The sequence below is a fragment of the Balaenoptera physalus genome (assembly GCF_965194825.1).
Source record: "Balaenoptera physalus genome assembly, chromosome: 10".
NCBI classification, from domain to species: domain Eukaryota; kingdom Metazoa; phylum Chordata; class Mammalia; order Artiodactyla; family Balaenopteridae; genus Balaenoptera; species Balaenoptera physalus.
Genome location: NC_138889.1, coordinates 56,945,036 through 56,967,687, shown reverse-complemented (window position 1 = coordinate 56,967,687; position 22,652 = coordinate 56,945,036). Strand labels below are relative to the sequence as shown.

General features: G+C 39.3%; 1 protein-coding gene across 7 annotated transcripts in view; it reads right to left on the bottom strand.

Moving 5' to 3' along the window:
* The window catches only part of NARS2 (asparaginyl-tRNA synthetase 2, mitochondrial), a 143,975-nt gene extending 124,242 nt beyond the window's left edge, over window positions 1-19,733 (bottom strand). For 3 of the 7 annotated variants that reach the window (XR_014250234.1, XR_014250235.1, XM_082410366.1), the window contains exons 1-5: window positions 19,218-19,728; window positions 16,138-16,247; window positions 15,510-15,630; window positions 13,387-13,527; window positions 7,270-7,350 (exon numbers count right to left, since the gene is read on the bottom strand). Coding sequence is in view for 5 of the 7 variants with exons in the window: in XM_082410366.1 (XP_082266492.1) it covers window positions 7,270-7,350; window positions 13,387-13,527; window positions 15,510-15,630; window positions 16,138-16,247; window positions 19,218-19,358 (594 nt within the window). In the remaining 2 variants the exon portion in view is untranslated. Of the gene's footprint in view, window positions 1-7,269; window positions 7,351-13,386; window positions 13,528-15,509; window positions 15,631-16,137; window positions 16,248-19,217 lie in introns of all 7 variants that reach the window. The other 4 variants (XM_082410370.1, XM_082410368.1, XM_082410367.1 and 1 more) reach the window with 4 other exon arrangements.
* Between the last annotated feature and the right edge of the window lie 2,919 nt (window positions 19,734-22,652).

Here is a 22,652-nt window from a genome sequence, read left to right as displayed (position 1 = left end):
CACTGAAATTGAGACTGTGATAAAAAATCTTCCAACAAACAGAAACCCAGGACCAGATGGCTTCACAGGCAAATTCTATCAAACATTTAGAGAAGAGCTAACACCTATCCTTCTCAAACTCTTCCAAAATATAGCAGAGGGAGGAACACACCCAAACTCATTCTACGAGACCACCATCACCCTGATACTAAAACCAGACAAAGATGTCACAAAGAAAGAAAACTACAGGCCAATATCATACATACAAAAATCCTCAACAAAATACTAGGAAACAGAATCCAACAGCACATTAAAAGGATCATACACCATGATCAAGTGGGATTTACCCCAGGGATGCAAGGATTCTTCAATATACGCAAATCAATCCATGTGATACACCATATTAACAAACTGAAGGATAAAAACCATATGATCATCTCAATAGATGCAGAAAAAGCTTTTGACAAAATTCAACACCCATTTTTCATAAATACCCTCCAAAAGTGGGCATAGAGGGAACCTGCTTCAACATAATAAAGGCCATATATGACAAACCCACAGCCAACATCGTTCTCAGTGGTGAAAAACTGAAACCATTTCCACTAAGATCAGGAACAAGACAAGGTTGCCCACTCTCACCACTATTATTCAACATAGTTTTGGAAGTTTTAGCCACAGCAATCAGAGAAGAAAAAGAAATAAAAGGAATCCAAATCGGAAAAGAAGAAGTAAAGCTGTCACTGTTTGCAGATGACATGATACTATACATAGAGAGTCCTAAAGACTCTACCAGAAAACTACTAGAGCTAATCAATGAATTTGGTAAAGTAGCAGGATACAAAATTAATGCAAGAAATCTCTTGCATTCCTATACACTAATGATGAAAAATCTGAAAGAGAAATTAAGGAAACACTCCCATTTACCACTGCAACAAAAAGAATAAAATCCCTAGGAATAAACCTACCTAGGGAGACAAAAGACCTGTATGCAGAGAACTATAAGACACTGATGAAAGAAATTAAAGATGATACAAACAGATGGAAATATATACCATGTTCTTGGATTGGAAGAATCAACATTGTGAAAATGACTATAATACCCAAAGCAATCTACAGATTCAATGCAATCCCTATCAAACTACCAATGGCATTTTTCACAGAACTAGAATAAAAAATTTCACAATTTGTATGGAAACAGAAAAGACCCCGAATAGCCAAACCAATCTTGAGAAAGAAAAATGGAGCTGGAGGAATCAGGCCACCGGACTTCAGACTACACTACGAAGCTACAGTAATCAAGACAATATGGTACTGGCACAAAAACAGAAATACAGACCAATGGAACAGGATAGAAAGCCCAGAGATAAACCCACACACATATGGTCACCTTATTTTTGATAAAGGAGGCAAGAATATACAATGGAGAAAAGACAGCCTCTTCAATAAGTGATGCTGGGAAAACTGGACAGCTACATGTAAAAGAATGAAATTAGAACACTCCCTAACACCATACACAAAAATAAACTCAAAATGGATTAAAGACCTAAATGTAAGGCCAGACACTATCAAACTCTTAGAGGAAAACATAGGCAGAACACTCTATGACATAAATCACAGCAAGATCCTTTTTGACCCAGCTCCTAGAGAAATGGAAATAAAAACAAAAATAAACAAATGGGACCTAATGAAAGTTAAAAGCTTTTGCACAGCAAAGGAAACCATAAACAAGACGAAAAGACAACCCTCAGAATGGGAGAAATTATTTGCAGATGAAGCAACTGACAAAAGATTAATCTCCAAAATTTACAAGCAGCTCATGCAGCTCAATATCAAAAAAACAAACAACCCAATCCAAAAATGGGCAGAAGACCTAAACAGACATTTCTCCAAAGAAGATATACAGATTGCCAACAAACACATGAAAGAATGCTCAACATCACTAATCAGTAGAGAAATGCAAATCAAAACTACAATGAGGTATTACCTCACACTGGTCAGAATGGCCATCATCAAAAAATCTACAAACAATAAATGCTGGAGAGGGTGTGGAGAAAAGGGAACCCTCCTGTACTGTTGGTGGGAATGTAAATTGATACAGCCACTATGGAGAACAGTATGGAGGTTCCTTAAAAAACTAAAAATAGAACTACCATACAACTCAGCAATCTCACTACTGGGCATATACCCTGAGAAAACCATAATTCAAAAAGAGTCATGTACCACAATGTTCACTGTAACTCTATTTACAATAGCCAGAACATGGAAGCAACCTAAGTGTCCATCAACAGATGAATGGATAAAGAAGATGTGGCACATATATACAAATGGAATATTACTCAGCCACAAAAAGAAACGAAATTGAGTTATTTGTAGTGAGGTGGATGGACCTAGAGAATGTCACACAGAGTGAAGTTAAGTCAGAAAGAGAAAAACAAATACCGTACGCTAACACATATATATGGAATCTAAAAAAAAAAAAAAAAGGGGGGGGTTCTGAAGAACCCAGGGGCAGGACAGGAATAAAGATGCAGAGGCAGAAAATGGACTTGAAGACACGGGGAGGGGGAAGGGTAAGATGGGACAAAGATAGCTTGGGGAAGCAGCCACATATCACAGGGAGATCAGCTCAGTGCTTTGTGACCACCTAGAGGGGTGGGATAGGGAGGGTGGGAGGGAGACGCAAGAGGGAGGAGACATGGCGATATATGTATATGTATGGCTCATTCACTTTGTTATAAAGCAGAAACTAATACACCATTGGAAAGCAACTATACTCCAATAAAGATGTTAAAAAAAAAATGAAGAGCAACAATAAATGTTGGTGATAATGGGGAGAAATTGGAACCTTCATACACTGCTTTTGGGAATGTAAAGTGATGCAGCCACTTTGGAAAATGGTTTGGTGGTTTCTCAAAATACTAAACATAAAGCTACCATGTGACCCAGCAATTCCACTCAAGAGAAATGATATCATATACTCATCCAAATGATTTCATAAATGCTGATAGTAGCATTAATCATAATAGCCAAAAGGTAGAAATAATCCAAACATCCATCAACTGCTAAATGGATAAATAAAACGTTGGATATCTATACAATAGAATACTAGTTGGATATAAAAGGAATGAAGTACTGATACATGGTACAACATGTATGAACCTCAAAAACGTTGTGCTAAATGAAAGAAGCCTGACACAAAAGGCCATATGTTGTATGACTGCATTTATGTGAAATATTCCAGAAGAGGCAAATCTATAGAGAGCAATTTAGTGGTTACCTAGAACTCGGGGTGGAAACAGGAAGGGATTGGTAATGGGTACTGGGTTTCACTTTGGGGTGATATAATGCTCTCAGATTGTGGTGATGCTTGCACAACTCTGTGAATATACTAAAAACCATGGAACAGTATACTTTAAGTGACTGATTTTTATGGTATGTAAAATGTATCTCAATAAAGTTGTTTTGGGGGCTTCCCTGGTGGCACAGTGGTTGGGAGTCTGCCTGCTAATGCAGGGGACGCGGGTTCGGGCCCTGGTCTGGGAAGATCCCACATGCCGCAGAGCACCTGGGCCCGTGAGCCAAGGCTGCTGATCCTGCGCGTCTGGAGCCTGTGCTCCGCAGCGGGAGGGGCCGCAATGGTGAGAGGCCCGCGCACCGCGGTGAAGAGTGGCCCCCGCTTGCCCCAACTAGAGAGGGCCCTCGTGCAGAAACGAAGACCCAACACACCCAAAAATAAATAAATTAATTTTAAAAAAAAATAAAGTTGTTTTTAAAAAACCTGCTCCATTTTCTCATTCCTATACACCCCAACTTTACTTTTTATGATTCACCAACATAAACCTTCTAATCTGTCCATCCGGCGTCCAGTGAAAACCCCACACTCATTTTAATTACTTGACTCTGCTCACATTCTTCCCCTACCTGAAGTACTCTCCCTAGGGTACAGTTAAGTCACATACTTATTTTGAAGATGTTTCTGACCAAGTCAATCCTCACGGACCTAATTACCCTCTAGATTTCATACCACTTATAACTTTTAACACTGTAACCTCAAATATATACATAAAGCAGTTTCACCTTATTTCCTATCAATGTCTAGATTTTGCCACAATCCCTAATTCTTGCCTTTAAACTCTTTTATCTTCTCAGAGACAAACTAGTTACTCCAGAATCGTAAAGATCAAACATAATTGTGGGAACTCAGCTAGGGCTCTAAGACAAAGAGGAAAAGGTGTATAACCAAAGAATATTGTAGGATAAGTAACATCAACAGTGAATGAAAAGCATGCTCCTTCCTCTCTTATGCCCTGCCAACTCACCAGCTTCACCAACCAGAACCCTGACTACATCTTTATATCCCCTTAACAGTTAGCACAGCATCTTGAACACAGATGGTACCAAAGGTCTGCTGAATAACAAATTAATGCTTTGAATGCAACTCCCTACATGTGTACTCAGGAGTGCCCAAACCTTAGCAAATATCTGAAATCTTAAAAGCAGGACATGGGAATGAGGAAAAAGAAAACTAAAATGATGGGACGTGCATTTACTTCTCGACGGTGCGTTATGTTCTCACTGTGCACTTCAAGGTGGCATCTTACTGCTGTCCTCAAACCTGAGTATGTCCCAGGCACCCTTATCTTTAAGTAGTTACTGGGCTTCATTGTTATCAGAGCAAAAAAGAGCACTATTAAGAGAAGCAAGGATTTAGATGTGACACTTCACTTCCTCCTAACAGTGGGGTGCCAAGACTCAAACCCCTATGCCTCTACATGCAGTCAGGAAGAAATCCACACAATGAAGCTTGGAAGTGTAGAGATGTGTGAGGTGGGAATAAGAAGGAGCATTGCTTTCAAAGGAGAGTGTGTTGGCAGACAGAAGACAAATCTTAGGAGCTGAACTGCTGAAAGCAACAAAGGCAGCAGGCTAATAAAACAAAAGCCACAGACTGCTGAAACCTGTGCTAGACCCTGAATGCAGGAGCCTAGTACCAATGAATTCAAGAGCACCTTTCTGACACTCTGAATAGACAAAGCCTAATTCCACTACATAAAATTCCTCAACCTGGCCCTGGAGTACTATGAACATAGAACACTTCTCATTTGTTTAGCTTCAGAAATACATTTTCGGACTTCCCTCGTGGCAAAATGGTTAAGAATCTGCCTACCAATGCAGGGGACACAGGTTTGAGCCCTGGTCCAGGAAGATCCCACATGCCGCGGAGCAGCTAAGCCCATGTGCCATAACTACTGAGCCTGCACTCTAGAGCCTGCGAGTCACAACTACTCAGCCCACGTACCACAGCTACTGAAGCCCGCGCGCCTAGAGCCCACGCTCCACAGCAAGAGAAGCCACTGCAATGAGTAGCCCCCACTCGCTGCAACTAGAGAAAGCCTGTGCGCAGTAACTTAGACCCAATGCAGCCAAAAATAAATAAAATTTAAAAAGCCCCGATTTAAAAAAAAAAGAAATACATCTTCCTCCTTTCTGTGTATCTATTCTTATTTGGTAATTTACCTTGTGTTGTTTAGAGTCCAAAATGCACATATTGTAATCATTCAGACTTGCTTAGGGAATTTCTCTGGTGGTAAAGCAGTTAGCTCCAAATTTATAATTATGTTAAGTTTGTTACAGATTTATTTTACTTGTTTAACTTGGGTCTCTTTAATAATTCCCTTCATATTTGTAAAAACTCCTTTAGATTATACATTTCCTTCCCTATCATTTACTTTTTTTTTTTTTAAACAACAGCCATTTATTTTATTTATTTATTCATTTATTTTTAAATTTACTTATTTATTTATTTAATTTTGGCTGTGTTGGGTCTTCATTTCTGTGTGAGGGCTTTCTCTAGTTGCGGCGAGCGGGGGCCACTCTTCATCGCAGTGCGCGGGCCTCTCACTATCGCGGCCTCTCTTGTTGCGGAGCACAGGCTCCAGACGCGCAGGCTCAGTAGTTGTGGCTCACAGGCCTAGTTGCTCCACGGCATGTGGGATCCTCCCAGACCAGGGCTCGAACCCGTGTCCCCCGCACTGGCAGGCAGACTCTCAACCACTGTGCCACCAGGGAAGCCCCATTTACTTTTTAATATTTGGTGGTTTAGATTAAGGGATCATGAAATGTATTTAAGGTGGGTAATTCCTCTTCACTTCAATATTCAGATGACTATTAAAGGTGCAAAGACAAAATTAACAACATAAATGGCTAGAAGAGAATGTTTTCTACAATTTACATATTGTTATTTTATCATCTGCTGCCTTCTTTGAACTCATATACAGATGCTTACATTCCTACTTTAAATGCTCAGCCAAGCATTTTTATTCTGCTTTTTGCAGAAGGCTATCATCTAGATTTCTTCAAACCACATATGAAGAAAGACAGCATTTGATTATTATTTTGAATAATGACGTTGACACATCAGGATAACTTCTCCCAGTGAATATGCTGTTCAATAATATGAAGAGAAAGCATCATTACCAAGAGTCAGAATATATTGAACCAGAGAGAGTAGTTTTGTACAGGTCTTGTCATTTGATGGAATCACCCAAATATATAAAGAATCTTGATTTCTCAGAGATATAGAAATCAGTAAATAAATGAAAGAAATACAAAAAGCACCACTCATCAACATACATTTCTCTTTGTACATTATTATGCTACTGGCCAATGATTTTAAACAGGCTGTCTAATTGGTAAATGAAAGGCTTTCAATTGCCTACATATAAGAAAAACTGGTAACTTTTAAATTTCCTGCAACAAGAGCAGGCTGACAATATGTGGCACATAGTAGGAGCTCAAAAAATAATTGCTGAACAAAGAATTAAGATAAAAGCCTTCATGAGGTATACAGACTAAATAATTTCTTATGAAAAATATATTTTCTGAAGACTCTGAAAAAGAAAATATTCACATGTATACTTTTCTATTTTAGTTCATCTCTTAAAATAAGAGTTACACCCAAAGATATTACTTGGGGGTTGAATTTGCAGAAAAGATATCTTATAATTTTTATTAATTTCTTCAAATTTCTCTAGTTCACCAATTCACAGTTATAAAAAAGGCAAATAGAGTACTAAATTAAAAATCCACTCCTTTCAGTCACAACGTAGGTAATACAGCTGGTTGGACAGAAAATTAGAGAAGTGTGAATTTTCTACACACGTATTTTAAGGATTATTATCAACAAAATTTCATGTTCTAGCCACATAACTCTCATTAAATTTAAACCAAACCCTCAAATGAAAAATATCAGAGAGCAATATATCCCCCAAGATGGGAAGCACAGCTTACTTTAACTTGAAAAAGTTCTCCAGCCCCCTCACAGTCATTGGATGTGATTACTGGAGTATGAATATGCACAAAGCCACTGTCCTGGAAGAAAAAGAGAAACCACTTTTCTCAGTATATTTGTATGTGAAACACTTCCAAGAACATACACTTCATTATATGATTCAAATAGCACTAAAAGAATGCCATATCAAATCCCTCCTTAATCCCCAAAATAAAACTATTAAAATATCAAATGGAGAGTTTACTAGGCACAAAGAATTTTAAATCAGAACTGACTTAGACAATATCTAGTCCAATCTCCTCACTGGAAAGACAAGGAAATTGAGGCCCAGAGAGATTTAATGAGAGGCCAAAGTCATACAACTAGTCAGTGTCAGAGCCGGGACTGGAACCTAGGTGCTCAGGATCTCTCTCTGGTGCCATTTCTTCTTCCCACTTTTCCAACATACTGATAGTGATTTAACACACACACACACACGCACGCACACATGCACACACACGCACACTCACTCAGGGCTAATGCATAATGATGTTGCCCACATTGCTAAGGGAATAAAAGTGATCAATATTAAGTTGTTATTTTGGAATGAGACCCTCAATTGTAACAAACCACCAAAAACGAGACAAATTAAGGTTGACAATCGGGGACCGAAGAAATAAACAGCAAAAAGGCAGGAATGATTTTTAGGAAGTCTGTCATTAAATTGACGGCACAGTGCACCGCACATGGCACAGGCAGTGCACCTCCTTTGCCTCAAGGAAGATTGTGAGCAGCAAATCCATCCATTACTAAGGCACCGAACTGCAATTCTTCTGCTCTAAAGTCTGAGACTATTTCCATTAGTGAACCACAAAAGCTGTTGCTAGTAAAACTGAAATAACCCAGCAACTTCAAGGTTATGCTTCTTTCACTTTGACTATGGATGTAGGCGAAAGGTTACAGACAGCATAAATGCTGCAGGGTGGGGGTGGAAGCAGCTAAAGTGAATTTATGCTGCAAAGGCAGAAGAGTATGTGTTCAATGTAAACATTTTGTTCTTGACATCAGTACAATAAGTTCATATATGTCCATCTAATCTCTGCTAAATTCTGCCAGTACCTACTGGTGGAATGTAAAATATGTCAGTGCATTACCAGGGGCCTCCCAAATTTGCCCCTTCCTTCCTAAAAAGGTTGAATTCAAGTATTCTGGCTATGATACAAAGTATCCAGCCAACAACCTGCCTTATGATGTAGACTGATTAAATTTTCAAGCTATAAATTAGGAGTCTCAGGAAGTGTTCAAATATGTACTTAATCTGGGAACAACATGTGGAGAGGTGCTGCACAGAGCACATTATAGAGAACAAATGAAACAGAATCAATAACATTACTGCATAAAATTTTTATCTCCTAGAAGCCAAGAATTATGGACATGAATCATTTATTCCACATAAGGCAACTATGAGCATGAGTGCAGTAAACAAAGAAAGGAAGTGAAAAATCCAAAGGAAACAAGGGTGGCGAGAGGGAGGAGAAAATTTAACGGCTAAATATAATTGCTTAAGTTAGAACTGGTCAACTGCCACAAGGAACAATGCTGTAAATCTTATGAAAATAACTGTATGGGATTTTTTTTTTTAAAACACTCAAATAGTGGGAATTATTCTCAATTCTCAAATAATGCTAAACCTTTCAAAAGGCATCGTCGGCTTTTTAAGCCTTAACAGTGCTAGCAAGGCTTATCGTATCAAAGTCTATATCATTACCACCAAAAGTTATACAGGAGAGGGTACAAAGGAACAACAAAGACGAGAACAAAGTCCACAAAAGAGAAAGTGGATAGAGAAGTAGGAAACTAAATAGCAGGAGTACTCTCAGTGGCTGCCTCCAGTGGGGTTCCAGTGTCAGGTACTTATCCTATCCCACAGCAAAGGCGTTCCTAATGAGAGAGATGAAGGCCAGAGAAGGGGTCAAAAATTTTGGCCCAATTATTCAGATCCCACCCATCACCTCTAAATATCTAAGTATTCTGATAGATACACATTGCTATAACCAGATATTTATAAGGCAATAAATGAGTATCTGAAAATTACACAATTCATGTACTAAGGCCCATACACATCACTCAAAGAGTCATGGACTATATTTTTCTTTAACACACACAAAATAAATATTATTTAATCAGACTCAACAAAAAAGAAACTTGACAGCAATTGCTAGCCACAGACACACCACTGGCGACAAAAAGTGACAGCAAGAGGAGACCGAAAAAACAAAACAAAAACCAAAAAAACACCCCATAAAAAGCAGTCACAGGAACTCAAAGGCACAGCAGTCTAGGGTCATTCAACGCAGGGTCAAAGAACACCCCTCACCGTGACAGGCTTTGAAGGCACTGCCATACTGAGAAGAGAGCAATCTGATACTCAGAGGAAGAACCTCAACTCACCAAGAAAGGGCAAACTCTTTTCTGTTGGCTCACTTCAGGAAGCCAGGGAAGTATGTAATACATTTTAGGATAACTTCCACTGGAAATTAGAAAAAAAATGGTGCCTAAAAGATAATCCGATTATTTGAGAAACTCAGCTCTTGTAAATAACTCATTTTTTTTTAAACTTTGGGTTTGTTTGTTTGTTTGTTTATTTATTTATTTATGGTTGTGTTGGGTCTTCGTTTCTGTGAGAGGGCTTTCTCTAGTTGCGGCAAGCGGGGGCCACTCTTCATCGCGGTGCGCAGGCCTCTCATCGCGGCCTCTCTTTTTGTGGAGCACAGGCTCCAGACGCGCAGGCTCAGTAATTGTGGCTCACGGGCCTAGTTGCTCCGCGGCATGTGGGATCTTCCCAGACCAGGGCTCGAACCCGTGTCCCCTGCATTGGCAGGCAGATTCTCAACCACTGCACCACCAGGGAAGCCCTAAATAACTCATTTTTTGAGGATTCTAGATAGCCATGTTTTAGTACTCAAGAAATGTGTCAATTTTATAAGCAAAGCAAGTTATACACTACACATTTTTGATACTCAAACCAAAAAAAACTCTAGATCCTTAAAGTATCCTAACTAAAAGGTTTGTGCTCAAGTTTCTTTTTCCCTATATTTCAAGGTCTGAAATTTTTGAAAATTTTACATTTTAGTTCTTAACATCTTTTAGGGAGCCTAAAGTAACAAACATAGAAACAGTACCAAATATAGGATAATATATAACTAATATTTAATATGTCCTATAGTACTCCCATGATTTCTTTAAACAATTCAATCCTGTCACATACACAAGTGGGTAACATCTTAGAAGGAGGTATCAGGATTATATTTTCCAGAGCTTTACAATTAAGAAGTGAATTTATAAGACTCAAAAGTACCTACCTTTATAACCATCACCAACAGTGCTAAAATTCATTATTTTCAACCACCTAAAGTGTTTTTTAAATTTTACTTTATTTTGCTTATTCTTTGATTTCAGAGTTTTCTAGTTTTTTTTATTATTATTTTAAAATTATTTACATACCTGTGAAAACTTCAAGTAATAAGAAATGTATAAATTAGGTAAAGCCCACTTGTTAATGGATTGCCAATACCACCACCTACTGGCCAGAAATCCATAAAACTTTCAGAATTAAAGCAGATCCACTGACTTTATCAGCTGTTAAAGCCATATAGGGAAAAAAGATTTTTACATCTGAACAAATTTTCTGTTTGTATGGTTCAAGCACTATTGAAAAGCCATATGGATGGGACTTCCCTGGTGGCGCAGTGGCAAAGAGTCCACCTGCCAATGCAGGGGACACGGGTTCAAGTCCAGGAAGATCCCACGTGCCGCGGTGCAACTAAGCCCATGCGCCACAACTACTGAGCCTGCGCTCTAGAGCCCTCGAGCCACAACTACAGAAGCCCACGTGCCTAGAGCCCGTGCTCTGCAACAGGAGAAGTCACTGCAATGAGAAGCCCGCACACCGCAATGAAGAGTAGCCCCCTGCTCACCACAACTAGAGAAAGCCCGTGGGCAGCAACGAAGACCCAACACAGCCAAAAATAAATAAATAAAATAAATAAATTTATTTAAAAAAAAAAAAAAAGAGAAAAGCCATATGGAAGATGCATAAGAAAGTTTATGAGAGCATATGTAAACACACCCTTTCACACTATAACGGGATGACACTGTATAATGTGATTTATTTTCCTTTGTTTATTCTTATGCTTTAAAGTCATGATGTTCTTTAGCTGTCACACCAAAAATTACCTCTTAAGGAGCTTTTCAAAGAGCAAGAACTTTCTTCGTGTGCTATGGCAGGGCTGGGCCTGCATGAATTTGGATGCTGTCCAAGGGAAGGGTATGCTGTCAGACAATCTTTGCAAGTGAGCTGGATTTGGAGAAGTGGATTAGGAAGAGTTCCAAAACTACACGGAATAATACTGAACTTTATCCATTGGGTCACTCTTGCTTTTGGAGCCCTTCCATCCAACACATGGAAGGAGGGTCCCTTCACCTCATCAACTTACCAACTTACATTCCACTGTGGCTTTGCCGGGTTGGGGGAAATGGCTGAAAAGCAAAGCTAAATGAGACAAAATGTCTTTAGGCATTAGATCAATCTACTTGATCAACACCAATAATTTTTTTAAATTAGTGCTTACTGTATATAAAATGTCTGTGACCAAGATGTAGAAATAGGAACTAGATTTACCCTCCCATTTGAAACAACAAAAAAACCCAAAAACAAAACAAAAATATCCACAAGCAAACCACATGAAATGATGGTTTTCAAGACACTGGATATCAGACAACAAAGGAGAGTGATCCCTGAGAGATAGGAAACAAACACAGTGAACCCTACCAGCAGCCCAGATTACTACCTTGAGATTTTCCAGGCCACAGCAGGAAGAAGGGAGAAATAAAGTGGAACCCAGCAGACTCCCTGAGTTGAGGAGACCAAAGTGGCTAGAACTGACAGGACAGAGTACCAGAGAGCAGAGAGCTGTCCAACAACTCCAGAGAGGTACAGGGAGTCACCCTGGAGTATTAGGTGGAGGAATGATCAGCACATGCAAGTGAGGAAACTATCCAAGGCCAGGGAAAGAACCATCCACAACGATTAAACAGTGCCTGGTGCTCATATGTGGCTGGAAACAATGCCTGCTCCCACAAACCAGGCTGGAAAATCTTGTAATTCACAAGGCACTAGGTAGAATACTCAGGAAGGCTTTGCCTCAGTAGTGGGGAATAATTAGACCCAGACTGAGCACTGCTCCAGATTTACTTAACAAATCATAAAAGCAAGACCCTTCCAGTAACTTAACTACATACCAAAACAAAGCTTAAGAAGCTTTATAAATATCCAGCACCCAACAAGGTAAAATTCACAAGGTCTGGCACCTAATCAAAGATTAGCAGATATACGAAGAAGCAGGAAAACATAATCCATAATGAAGAGACTAATCAATCAATCAAAACTGACTTATAGCTGACACATTAGAAGGATGTAAAAAGTTACTAAACAGCTATGAAAACTGTACAGTTTTAACTAAAACTGTATTGTATATGTTCAAAAAAGTTAAGTAGAGACATGGAAGACACTAAAAAAAAAGGCCCAAATCAAACACTTAGATATGAAGCCTTTCACTTAGATATGGGGTGAAAAATGCACTGGATAGGAATAACAAATTAGGCACTGCAGAAGAAAAGATCGGTAAGCATGAAGACATAGTAATACAAACTATCCAAAAGAAACATACTGGAAAAAAAAGATTTTTTAAAAAGAAAAGAACATCTGAGAGCTGTCGAGATATCATCAAGTGGCCTAATATATGGTTAACTGAAGTCTCCCAACGAGAGAGGTAACATAAAAAATATTTGATGAAATAATGACTGAAAAACTTGGTGAAAATTAAAATGCGTAGATTCAAGAAATTCAATGAACTCCAAACACACGAAACATAAAGAAAACTGTGCCAAGGCACACATTAATCAAATTACTCAAAACCAGTGATAAACAGAAAATTTAAAATCAGCCAAAGAAAAAAGTACCACACAATAAAGGGTGCTTAGAATAAATAACCCGAAGAACTTTCAGGATAATACTCCAGTATTACAATTATTCAACTTCTTCACAAGAAGGAACACCTAGAAGCAAAGCTCCTTACCTTAAAGAAAGAATGGATAGCAGCTGTGGCTTCACTGCGAACCCTCAGTATAGAACCCTGAACATTAGTCCTACACCTAAGGTGAGGGTATTGTCTCAGATACTCCAGAGGATGCCTCTCTTTATATTTAAAAGGGAAAGCCTGACAATAAAAGGAAAAACAAGTTAGAAGCTAAAAGAAATACAGTTTTATAAAATCAGTTTACAGGGCATTTGTTAAATAGTAGTGCTTTAGAATAAAACTAAGATGCTTTTGTTCCTTATTTCTTAACATAACTGAATATGGTCCACATTAATTCTAACAAGTTAGTAGAACAGTGAGTGAAATCAGAAAGATGTGGGTTTAAATTCAGCTCTACTACTTATTAGCTTTGGAACCTTGGGCAAAGTTACTTATTATCACCAAGGCTCATCTGTTATTTATCAAATTTCTATCCGTTAGCTATCAATCACTACTTACAAATAGAGAGATTAGGATATAGTTACCCAAAACACTCCACTGTTTGGCACACATGAGTTTAGAATATTGTAGATATTAAACATTGTTTTCTACAGCTGTATACAAACAGCTGGTATTGAATTTTAAAATTGCCCAAATGTCCTGAAAGCCCACAAGCGCCCATAATCAATTAGCACTATTTATCGCCATTTATCAACATGTGCTGCTGTTTCAGAACATGAGTGAGGGTCAACAGCTTTCTGTCATCTGGACGAGCAATGTATATTGATAAAAATTTTAAAGGAAATTATGACTCTACCTAGAAAAATTTCCCTGCCCACACTCATTTTACAAGATTGAGAAGATAGGATAAAAGTTTCAGACCAAAACCAAAGTTTCAATAAAAAAGATAACAGAGAAGCTAAGTAAAAGAACTCTAAAACAGGCTACCAACATAGCTGTCTATTCCTTTTAGGCCTTGTGCACACATTAATTTATGTCATATAGAAATAGGTCCCATACCTATGAAAGTGACAATATGATCACATTAATAGGAATCCGGGGACTGTCAGCAGGTTCAGAATTCCCTAATGCTGAATACTTAAAAATGACACTGAAATGAGGGGGAAGAGTAGTGGAAAGCATCAATACCCACCAAGGGAAAACAATTTAAGAAGAGTAAAACACATGGCAAATTTTTAATAATCAAACATCCCTCTAAAAAAGCAAAAATAAAAATGGTTAACATTTCAGTTATCCAAAAGAACTAAAAATGAATTTGAATTAAAATGATGCTATTTCCCTATATTCCTCATTTTTTGTTCATTAAATATTTGAAGATGAGTATAGCTAAACCACAGGGGGTTAAAATGGCTAGCACATAAACTTCAGCTGTGCCACTAATCAGCAATATGACCTAATGCAAGTCATTTTACCTGGTTGGGTCTCATTTTCTCCAAATAGAAACTGGATTAATAATCTATGGTTTTATTCCCTCTAACCTCTTTATCAGGCTATACATAAAAAGCTACTAACAGAAGAGCCTTGCAAAAACAGGAATAAATATGTCTTAATGTAGAATTTCTTATCTTCGTTCAGCCTAAGTATCCCCACACTCTAGCACCATCCAACAGAATTTTCTGTGATAAACGGAAATGATCTGTACCTGTGCAATGCAGTACGGTAGCTGTTAGCTGCATATGACTACTGAGCACTTGAAATGTGGCTAATGTCACTGAGGAACTGAATTTTTAATTTAATTTTAATTGATTTAATATTAAATAGCCATGGGTGGCTAGTGGCTATTGCACCAGATGGTACAGTTCTAGATCATGCAAAAGTAATTTCTAGGCAGAGTTTTCCTAAGAATGTGGTTTGCCCTGGTATGTCTTTGTCACTGCAGCTGACTAGGCATGCTTGTAAAGTGGCAAATCTCAACAGTGACAGGCACCACAGAGATTGTACACAGAGTATTATCACTTAGCTCTCACTCCTAAGGCTCCGCCATCTACATAAATACTTTTTGCTACTCTTTCTTCATTCCTCAGTCTATAGCCTGTTTCAATTATCTAGGAAGTCACAATCGAAATGTTCGAAGTGCCATCTTCCCAATAATCACACTTAAAACATGGCTAATGTTTTAAATTAAGCCTTAACGGCCTCCATAATCGTGTCACAACACATACCTTGGCATCACAATTTCCAACAACTTCAATTTTTTCTGCCTTCAGTTCCACATTTTGCCTTTTGGACAAACTTTTTACCAGCTGCCCTTGAACTTCCACAGAACTCCCAAAGGCCAGTTCTCTATAATAACAAAACAATAGCATAAACAAGATCGTACATGTAGCCCTCATATTAATACCAACCTTGCTCTCAGAACATTAAACTATTATTTATTTATTTATTTGGCTGCACCGGGTCTTAGTTGCAGCATGCGGGATCTAATTCCCTGACCAGGGATCGAATCTGGGCCCCCTGCATTAGGAGCATGGAGTCTTAACCACTGGACCACCAGGGAAGTCCCTAAACCATTTAATGATAGAAGATTTTACCTTTAATTGGGTTAAGAGCTGCACATAGTTGAGAGAGAAGCAAAGGATAGGTGGGGGATATTGTCATGTGAAGATGTTAGAGAGAGGAGAAAAGGATCTTGATTCCAAGTATTTGGACTTGAGCCTCAAAGCTATGAAAAGCAGATTTGTTTAGAAAGATCACTGAGGGGGCAATATGAACACTTGGAATAGGGAAATGGGGAACAGAGGAGATGAAAAAACATCAAAGTACTCTTAAAAACAAACAAAAAAAACTCACCTACTGTCAAAGCTTGAATCTGCTACAACCTGAAGGCTTTCCAAAGATGACCCATCATTGACATGCAGGAACAAGACTTCCTTCTGGGATCGGACCGAACGAATCCATCCCTAATGAGAAATATTTCTAAATGTGAGTTTAAAATACAAACATTGTATATTTTCATTACACATACACACAAAGGACTAAATGAAGAAAAAAAAAGTCTTCATAATCCTGCCTGAACAAATCAATTGCTTTTAGTTTACCGATATGCATATATAATTTTATATGGTCCTCATCACAGTGAAATACAGCTTTGGCATTCCACCTTTTTTGTTGTTGTCGTTTTGTTAATAAAGCTCATCATTCTGAATAAGATGTCCCAAATCCCGTTAAGCTGATGAGCCTAATTCACATAACCAATCCCCCTAATATTCCAGGTTTTCTTCCTGCCCCTGCCCTCTCCCCCACCATTACACATAACAGGGCACATACTTTGGTTCCTTTCTCCTTTTATATCAAAATTCCCAGAAGAGAGATCACATAGTTATAGACTAGAAACATCTTTATGGGGTTTTCTTTTTTACAAAGTATCATACTAAAAGAGTTCTCAAGAAACTTATTATGATCATATTAAGCAGCACATGAACTTTCAAAGACACTGAATTTAAATGACAGGTATGCATGAGTACAAATGAGATGTCTTCAAGTAGAACACTAAAAACAGCTCTCTCACAGATGACAACCTCTATGCTAGTTAAATTTAACTAGCATAGAGGTTGAGAGAGAATATTCTAGCAGCCTCTGAACAACTGTGAAACAGTTGATGGTGTTCAGTTAACCATCAAACGTGCTTGGGAAAAGTGAGATGATCCTACTTCGGAAAACTGTACTGATCCTGACTTTCTTTGTATCCCCACCACACCCTAACAGACACTGTTATTAAAGCCCTTCTATTACTTATTTGCATGTCCATAATATTTTGTGGGTTTAGGAATCACATTTTTAGTTGCATTGAAGGCTATTGTCAGGCACACAGTAGAAAATCCATGAATATTTTCCAGTGGAAGAATATTTATCATGTACTGAACATCTACTATGTGACAAACATTTTACTACTACCTTCTTCATATACTGTTTCACCTCCTCCTCACAACAGCAATGTGGATTATCATTATTCCCATTTTACAAGTGAAGAATTGAGGCTCAGAGAAGTTAAATAACTTGCCTGAGGGCACACTGCTGGTAAACGGCAGAGCGTGAATTTAAACCCAAGTCTACTAGGAAGCGCTTATCTTTCTCCAGAGCTACACTGAGTAAAGCGTAAATTGCCTCAGTCTCACGTACAAGGTCCTTCATAACTTGAGCATGCCCAATCCAAAGCACCAATGCCTTGCTTTTTACTTGTTAGTAAAAGTTAACATTTATGGAGCACTGTTTAATGTGCTTCTGTCCTAAGCTCTTTATAAATATTTTTCTACTTAATCCTCACAAGAACTATCACTTTAGAGATGAAACATACTTAGAGAAGTTAGGATAACCTTGCTAAATACTCAAGGTTACCAAGTAGTACAGGTGGAATTCAAACACAGATCTCGGTTCAAAGTTCATGTTCTGTCAACAAACTCTTCTGAAATGATATTTACACCCTATCCCTGGTTCCTGTGCTTGAGGAACACATCCTTCCGGACTCAGCTGAAATGTCACCTCACGCAAGAAGTCTTCTTTGACCTCCTCACACTGTTAAGAACTTCCCTCTCCGTATTCTCAAAGTTTTCTATTTATACCACTAATACTTATCACACTGTTGTCATTTCTTGTCTTAGCCATCAGACCAGGGCTGTCTGACAAAAATATAATGTGAGCCACATACGTAATTTTACTTTTTTAGTGGTTACATAAAAAAGAAATGGGTTAATTTTAATAGTATATTTTATTGAACCCAAAATATATATCAACATGTAATCAATATTAAAAATACTGAGATAGTTTGCATTCTTTTGTTCTTCAAAATTAGTGTGTATTTTACAATTACAGTACCACTCAATTCAGATACTTCTAAATTAGACTGCACAGCACTAAAGGGAAAGCCTCTAATCTAGCGAGTAGGTTCTGTTCATCTTTGAATCCTCTCTAGACTAGCACACAAAGGTATTAATGTATGTCGAATTAATAGATTAACGCAAGAAAAAGTTTTGATTTGGATAATAGAAAGAATATGAAACCCAAAGAAATGCAAAGAGGGGGAAATTGGTCATACTGCTAAAAATCAAGGATATGTGAGGAGAGCAAAAATAACTGCATCAGTGTGTTTCAGCAACCTAGTAAGTCAAACCTCCTTGCTTGGTCTGCTCCTTTAAGGAGGTACCTTCTGTGTGGAGCCGCTGCAAATATTATTATTAACAAGACAAATGATAGCAACTAACATTTATTCACGGTGGGCCACTGTCCTAAGTATTTTGTAACTAATCTTCAGGACTCTGTGAGATAGGGACTATTATCTCCATTCTCATAAGAGGGAACTGAGGTTTAGACACGTTAAGTGACATGCCCATAATTAACAAGCTACTAAGCGGCAGAGATTTAAACCGAGGCAGCTTGACTCCAGAGCTCTTTCAAACTGCTACACTCCACTCGTTCTCCTAATTTATTAACATAAGTTATATGCAAAGCCCCATTTTAGGCACTGAGGTGGTTAAAAATTGAATAAAAGGTATGGTTTAGTTGAACAAATATTTACTGCCAGCTATGTGTGACTATCAAGACGGATAAGACGTAGTTCCTGCACTCAAGGAGCTATATAACTGTGGACACACGTTATGAGGGACAAAAGAAAAGGGGCTCGTTCATTTTGCTGTATGATTAACAAGTTTAGGGGTAATAACCTGTATCATGAAAGCAAAGTTCCAGCACTTTTCAGGGAAAACTAACGGTAACCAATGAGAAGAGAAAAACGTGGACGCACACGACTGCCTACATTTTCTAACTTTCCGCTGCCGGTCGTTCTGTCCGACCCGACAGCACAAGGTAAGCCTAGACGTGGACGTGCCACATCAGTCAACGAAAAGGACAAACCCACCCCCTTCCGATACACTAACCTGGACCTTAACGCGCTCCCCACTTGCGTTCTGGGCCCCGAGAGCGTCCCGCACGCTCAGTTTGGCTGAAGGTTTGTGCCTTGGGCAGGGAGCCGAGGAACAGGAGCGCAGGGCTCGGAGCAGGCACCGGGCCCCGAACATAGCGCGGCCGCCCCAGGCCCTTCTCGGGACCAGCCCTGATCCCAGCGCGCGCGGACCCTGCCTACGGGAACCCTCTCTTCTCCTCCCCTCTTCCGGGCCGCAGCCCTGCCCTCAGGCGCTCCAGAGTCCCCCGCTGGCTCCCTTCTCCTTAACGGGCCCCAGCTCGTGAAGAAGCTCTGCTTTCCCCCTCCCCGAAAGGGCGGAAAGGACACAAGCTGTTCAGCGACGAACGCCAAAGAGAAAGCGCGCGCCTTGAGCTCCCGGGATACCCCACAAGCCCGCGCAGCTTCTAAACTCACTCCCGGACCCCTAGCTGAAACACGCGCGGCACCAACCCCTACGTCACCACGCCAACGCTAACGTCATCACGCTACGAGGAAGTTCAGAGGGAGCATGCGTACTTGTGACTCCATTTAAAGAGGCGGTGAAGCGGAGGAACGGGCGGGGTCAGGAGCTGAGATGGGGCGGAGTTAAGACGCTAGGGTTGTAGAGGTTAGCGCTGAAGGAACTAGGTAACCTACTTGGGGCGAGGTATGAGAGTCTTCATTTCTAAAGCTTCCGAGTGATGCTGAGGAACGCAAAGTGAAGGGCAAGGAGTGACTGATGCAGAAGGAAAGCGGACCAGAAGGAGACTCTTGATTGTTGAGAGGATTAGCGTGAGGGGAATCAGTCTTTTCGGAGTTATGAGAGCAGAGAAAAACAACAGAGACCCTGCTAAAGTCACGTTTGGGTGGTATCAGACATCTAAACAGACAATTGAATAAAAGGGTGATCAGTTCCCTGACACAGCCTAAGCGTGGGATGCCAAAGATGGCTTGCTACAGAAGGTAACCCTTTGACAGGTAAGAGTAAGTGAAAAGACTTGGAACGGGGTAGTCAAGAGAAGGCATGACAGTGTGAAGCTGTTGGAGAGAGAGTGGAGGAATTGCTGGGCATTGCCTGCCAGAATCTTTGAGCCTCTCTCTTTCCTTTTCCAACACAGTTATCTGCGTTTATTTGACCTGGAAACAATGACCCCTTCATGTATTAGACCACCTTTTAAACGTATCAAAAAATTCTCTAACTCATTGATACTCATGAACTAGTTTTCTATCTGATTAAAAGAAAGAAGTAAGGGCTAGTTACTTAAAGTTGCACTATTATTATGCCCATTTTACAGATAACTTAGGCACAGAAAAGTTAAATGACTTGCTCAAGGATATACATTCTATAAAAGTGAGATTTAAACCTGGAAATCTTGGCTCCATCCACTAAACTGTTATGCTATACAGTCTCTCCAAGGTGGGAAATAAAACCATTGTCCCTTCCATCAAGGAACTCATGGTCTAGACATGGAGACTGGCAAGAAAACAGAGAATTGTAATATAAACTAATAAGTACCAATATAAATGTATAAGCCAAGTGAAGTGGTAGCCTACAAAAGGAAATAAGCTGAGTTTTGGAGGAGGATCAGCATTTTGCCAGGTTGCGATGTAGGAAAGAGTGTTTCTTGCCAGAAGGTGGGCAAGAACGGTTGCCAAGAGGGCAAAAAGCCTGGAAGAATTGTAAAACTGTTCTCAAAACAGACTAGAAAATATCACCCATGAAAGTACCAAGTTCTTGGACACTTCTTGAACCTTGAGAACAGAAATATGGAAACTTGCAGCTAAATGCCTTCTGAATTATGTAGCTATGGGCCTTAAAAAAAAAAGTATGTCTTTGGTATTGGTTGCAAAATCTGGGGAACAAGACAATCTGGCATACATACCAATGATATGTATCCCAGTTCAAATCTCCTCTTTGACTATGCTACCTTGTCCAAGGGACCAAAAATAGTGACCAGTTGGCTCACTTCCTACCCAGGCCGTCTGTTTGTCTTGCCTTCTTTCTTTACCTGGTCCTCCCCAGTGTGCATCTTAAGAACTGCAGTCTGAGTCTCAGAGAGTGAGGATCCTGACTTCTTTTACCCTGTCACCTACTACTTGTTTAAGTCAAAGGGTTGTTTCTGAGCAGGGGACCACTGGCCAGTAGTATGATGAAGGCACGGGAAACCAGTGTGTGAAACTGAAAACTAACGACAGTTCATTTAAAATGTAGATCACTGGAAGTTGACTACAGTATTTGTGTGTCTGGTGCTAAGTTCAAGCCACTCTTTGTACTGTATCAAATCATATCATCTTCTTCTTTATTTCTATTTTCAGTGTTGGAGTGACACTTCCCCTTTTAGATTCATCATTTTCCAGACAGTTGCCAGAGTGATCTTTCTAAAATGAATATATTACTGTTGGTAATAGTGATGGCTAGTGCCATAGAATCCTTACTATGTTCCAGGATTAATATGTTAATATTAATGTATACTGTTAATATATTCTTCACATAGTCACTCATTTAATCCTCACAACAGCCCTCTGAAGTAGGGGTAGTAGCATCATCCCCAGTTTTCAAAGGAGAAACTGAAACTCAGAGAGGTTTCATAATTTGTACCAAGTTACACTGGCAGTTTGGCACTAGAGTCCATTCTCTTACCCATTCGTAATCCAGTGATCAAGCAACCCTTCAGTTGTTCTCCCTACAACGTAAAGAGGACTTGCTTTCTTTAGCATGCATACCAGGCTCTCTATGATCCACGGAGTTCCCTGAAGTGCCCTGAAGTTAGGAACAGAAGTGAAACACCCTTCCTGTTACCTTTTGATACTGCAGGTGTGTGCAATGAATACTGTCAGCATTACTTGTCAGCTTTGGGGAAGGTTTTAACCAGGCTCGGCTTGACAGTTTCCAGCTAAACTTGCAAAGCTTCAGAGCTTCTAAAAGGTCGGCACTATGCTGATACCCCATACTACCATGGAGTACCAGTCAGTGTTCATGGTTTTCATTGTGCTTGAATCTAGACATAAAACTTTCAACACCCAAAACTTGATTTCAAGGTCATGACTTCAGAGTACAAAGGAACATAGTACTTGATGCAGAAATTATGGAGACATTAGATGTAGAAAAGAAGTGGATATTGTAAGCATCTTGGGTTTCTCTGAAGGAGCTAACAATCGTGACTATAACTTGAAAAATGGTAAGGTACATGCACAGAGCATAAAAAGTCACATTTGTAGTTTGAAACTTTCAGAAAAGCAGCTCATAATCTAGAAAGAGAAACTGATGAGTAAATGGTCAATTAAAGGAATAATTGACTAATGCAGAGCATTAGTAACCAACTCAAATTTAGTTTCTGAGATATATCCATGTAGGTCTAGTTCATTCTTTTAAATATTCCATTATATAAAGGTACCATAATTTATTCATTCTCATTCTGATAGCCATTTG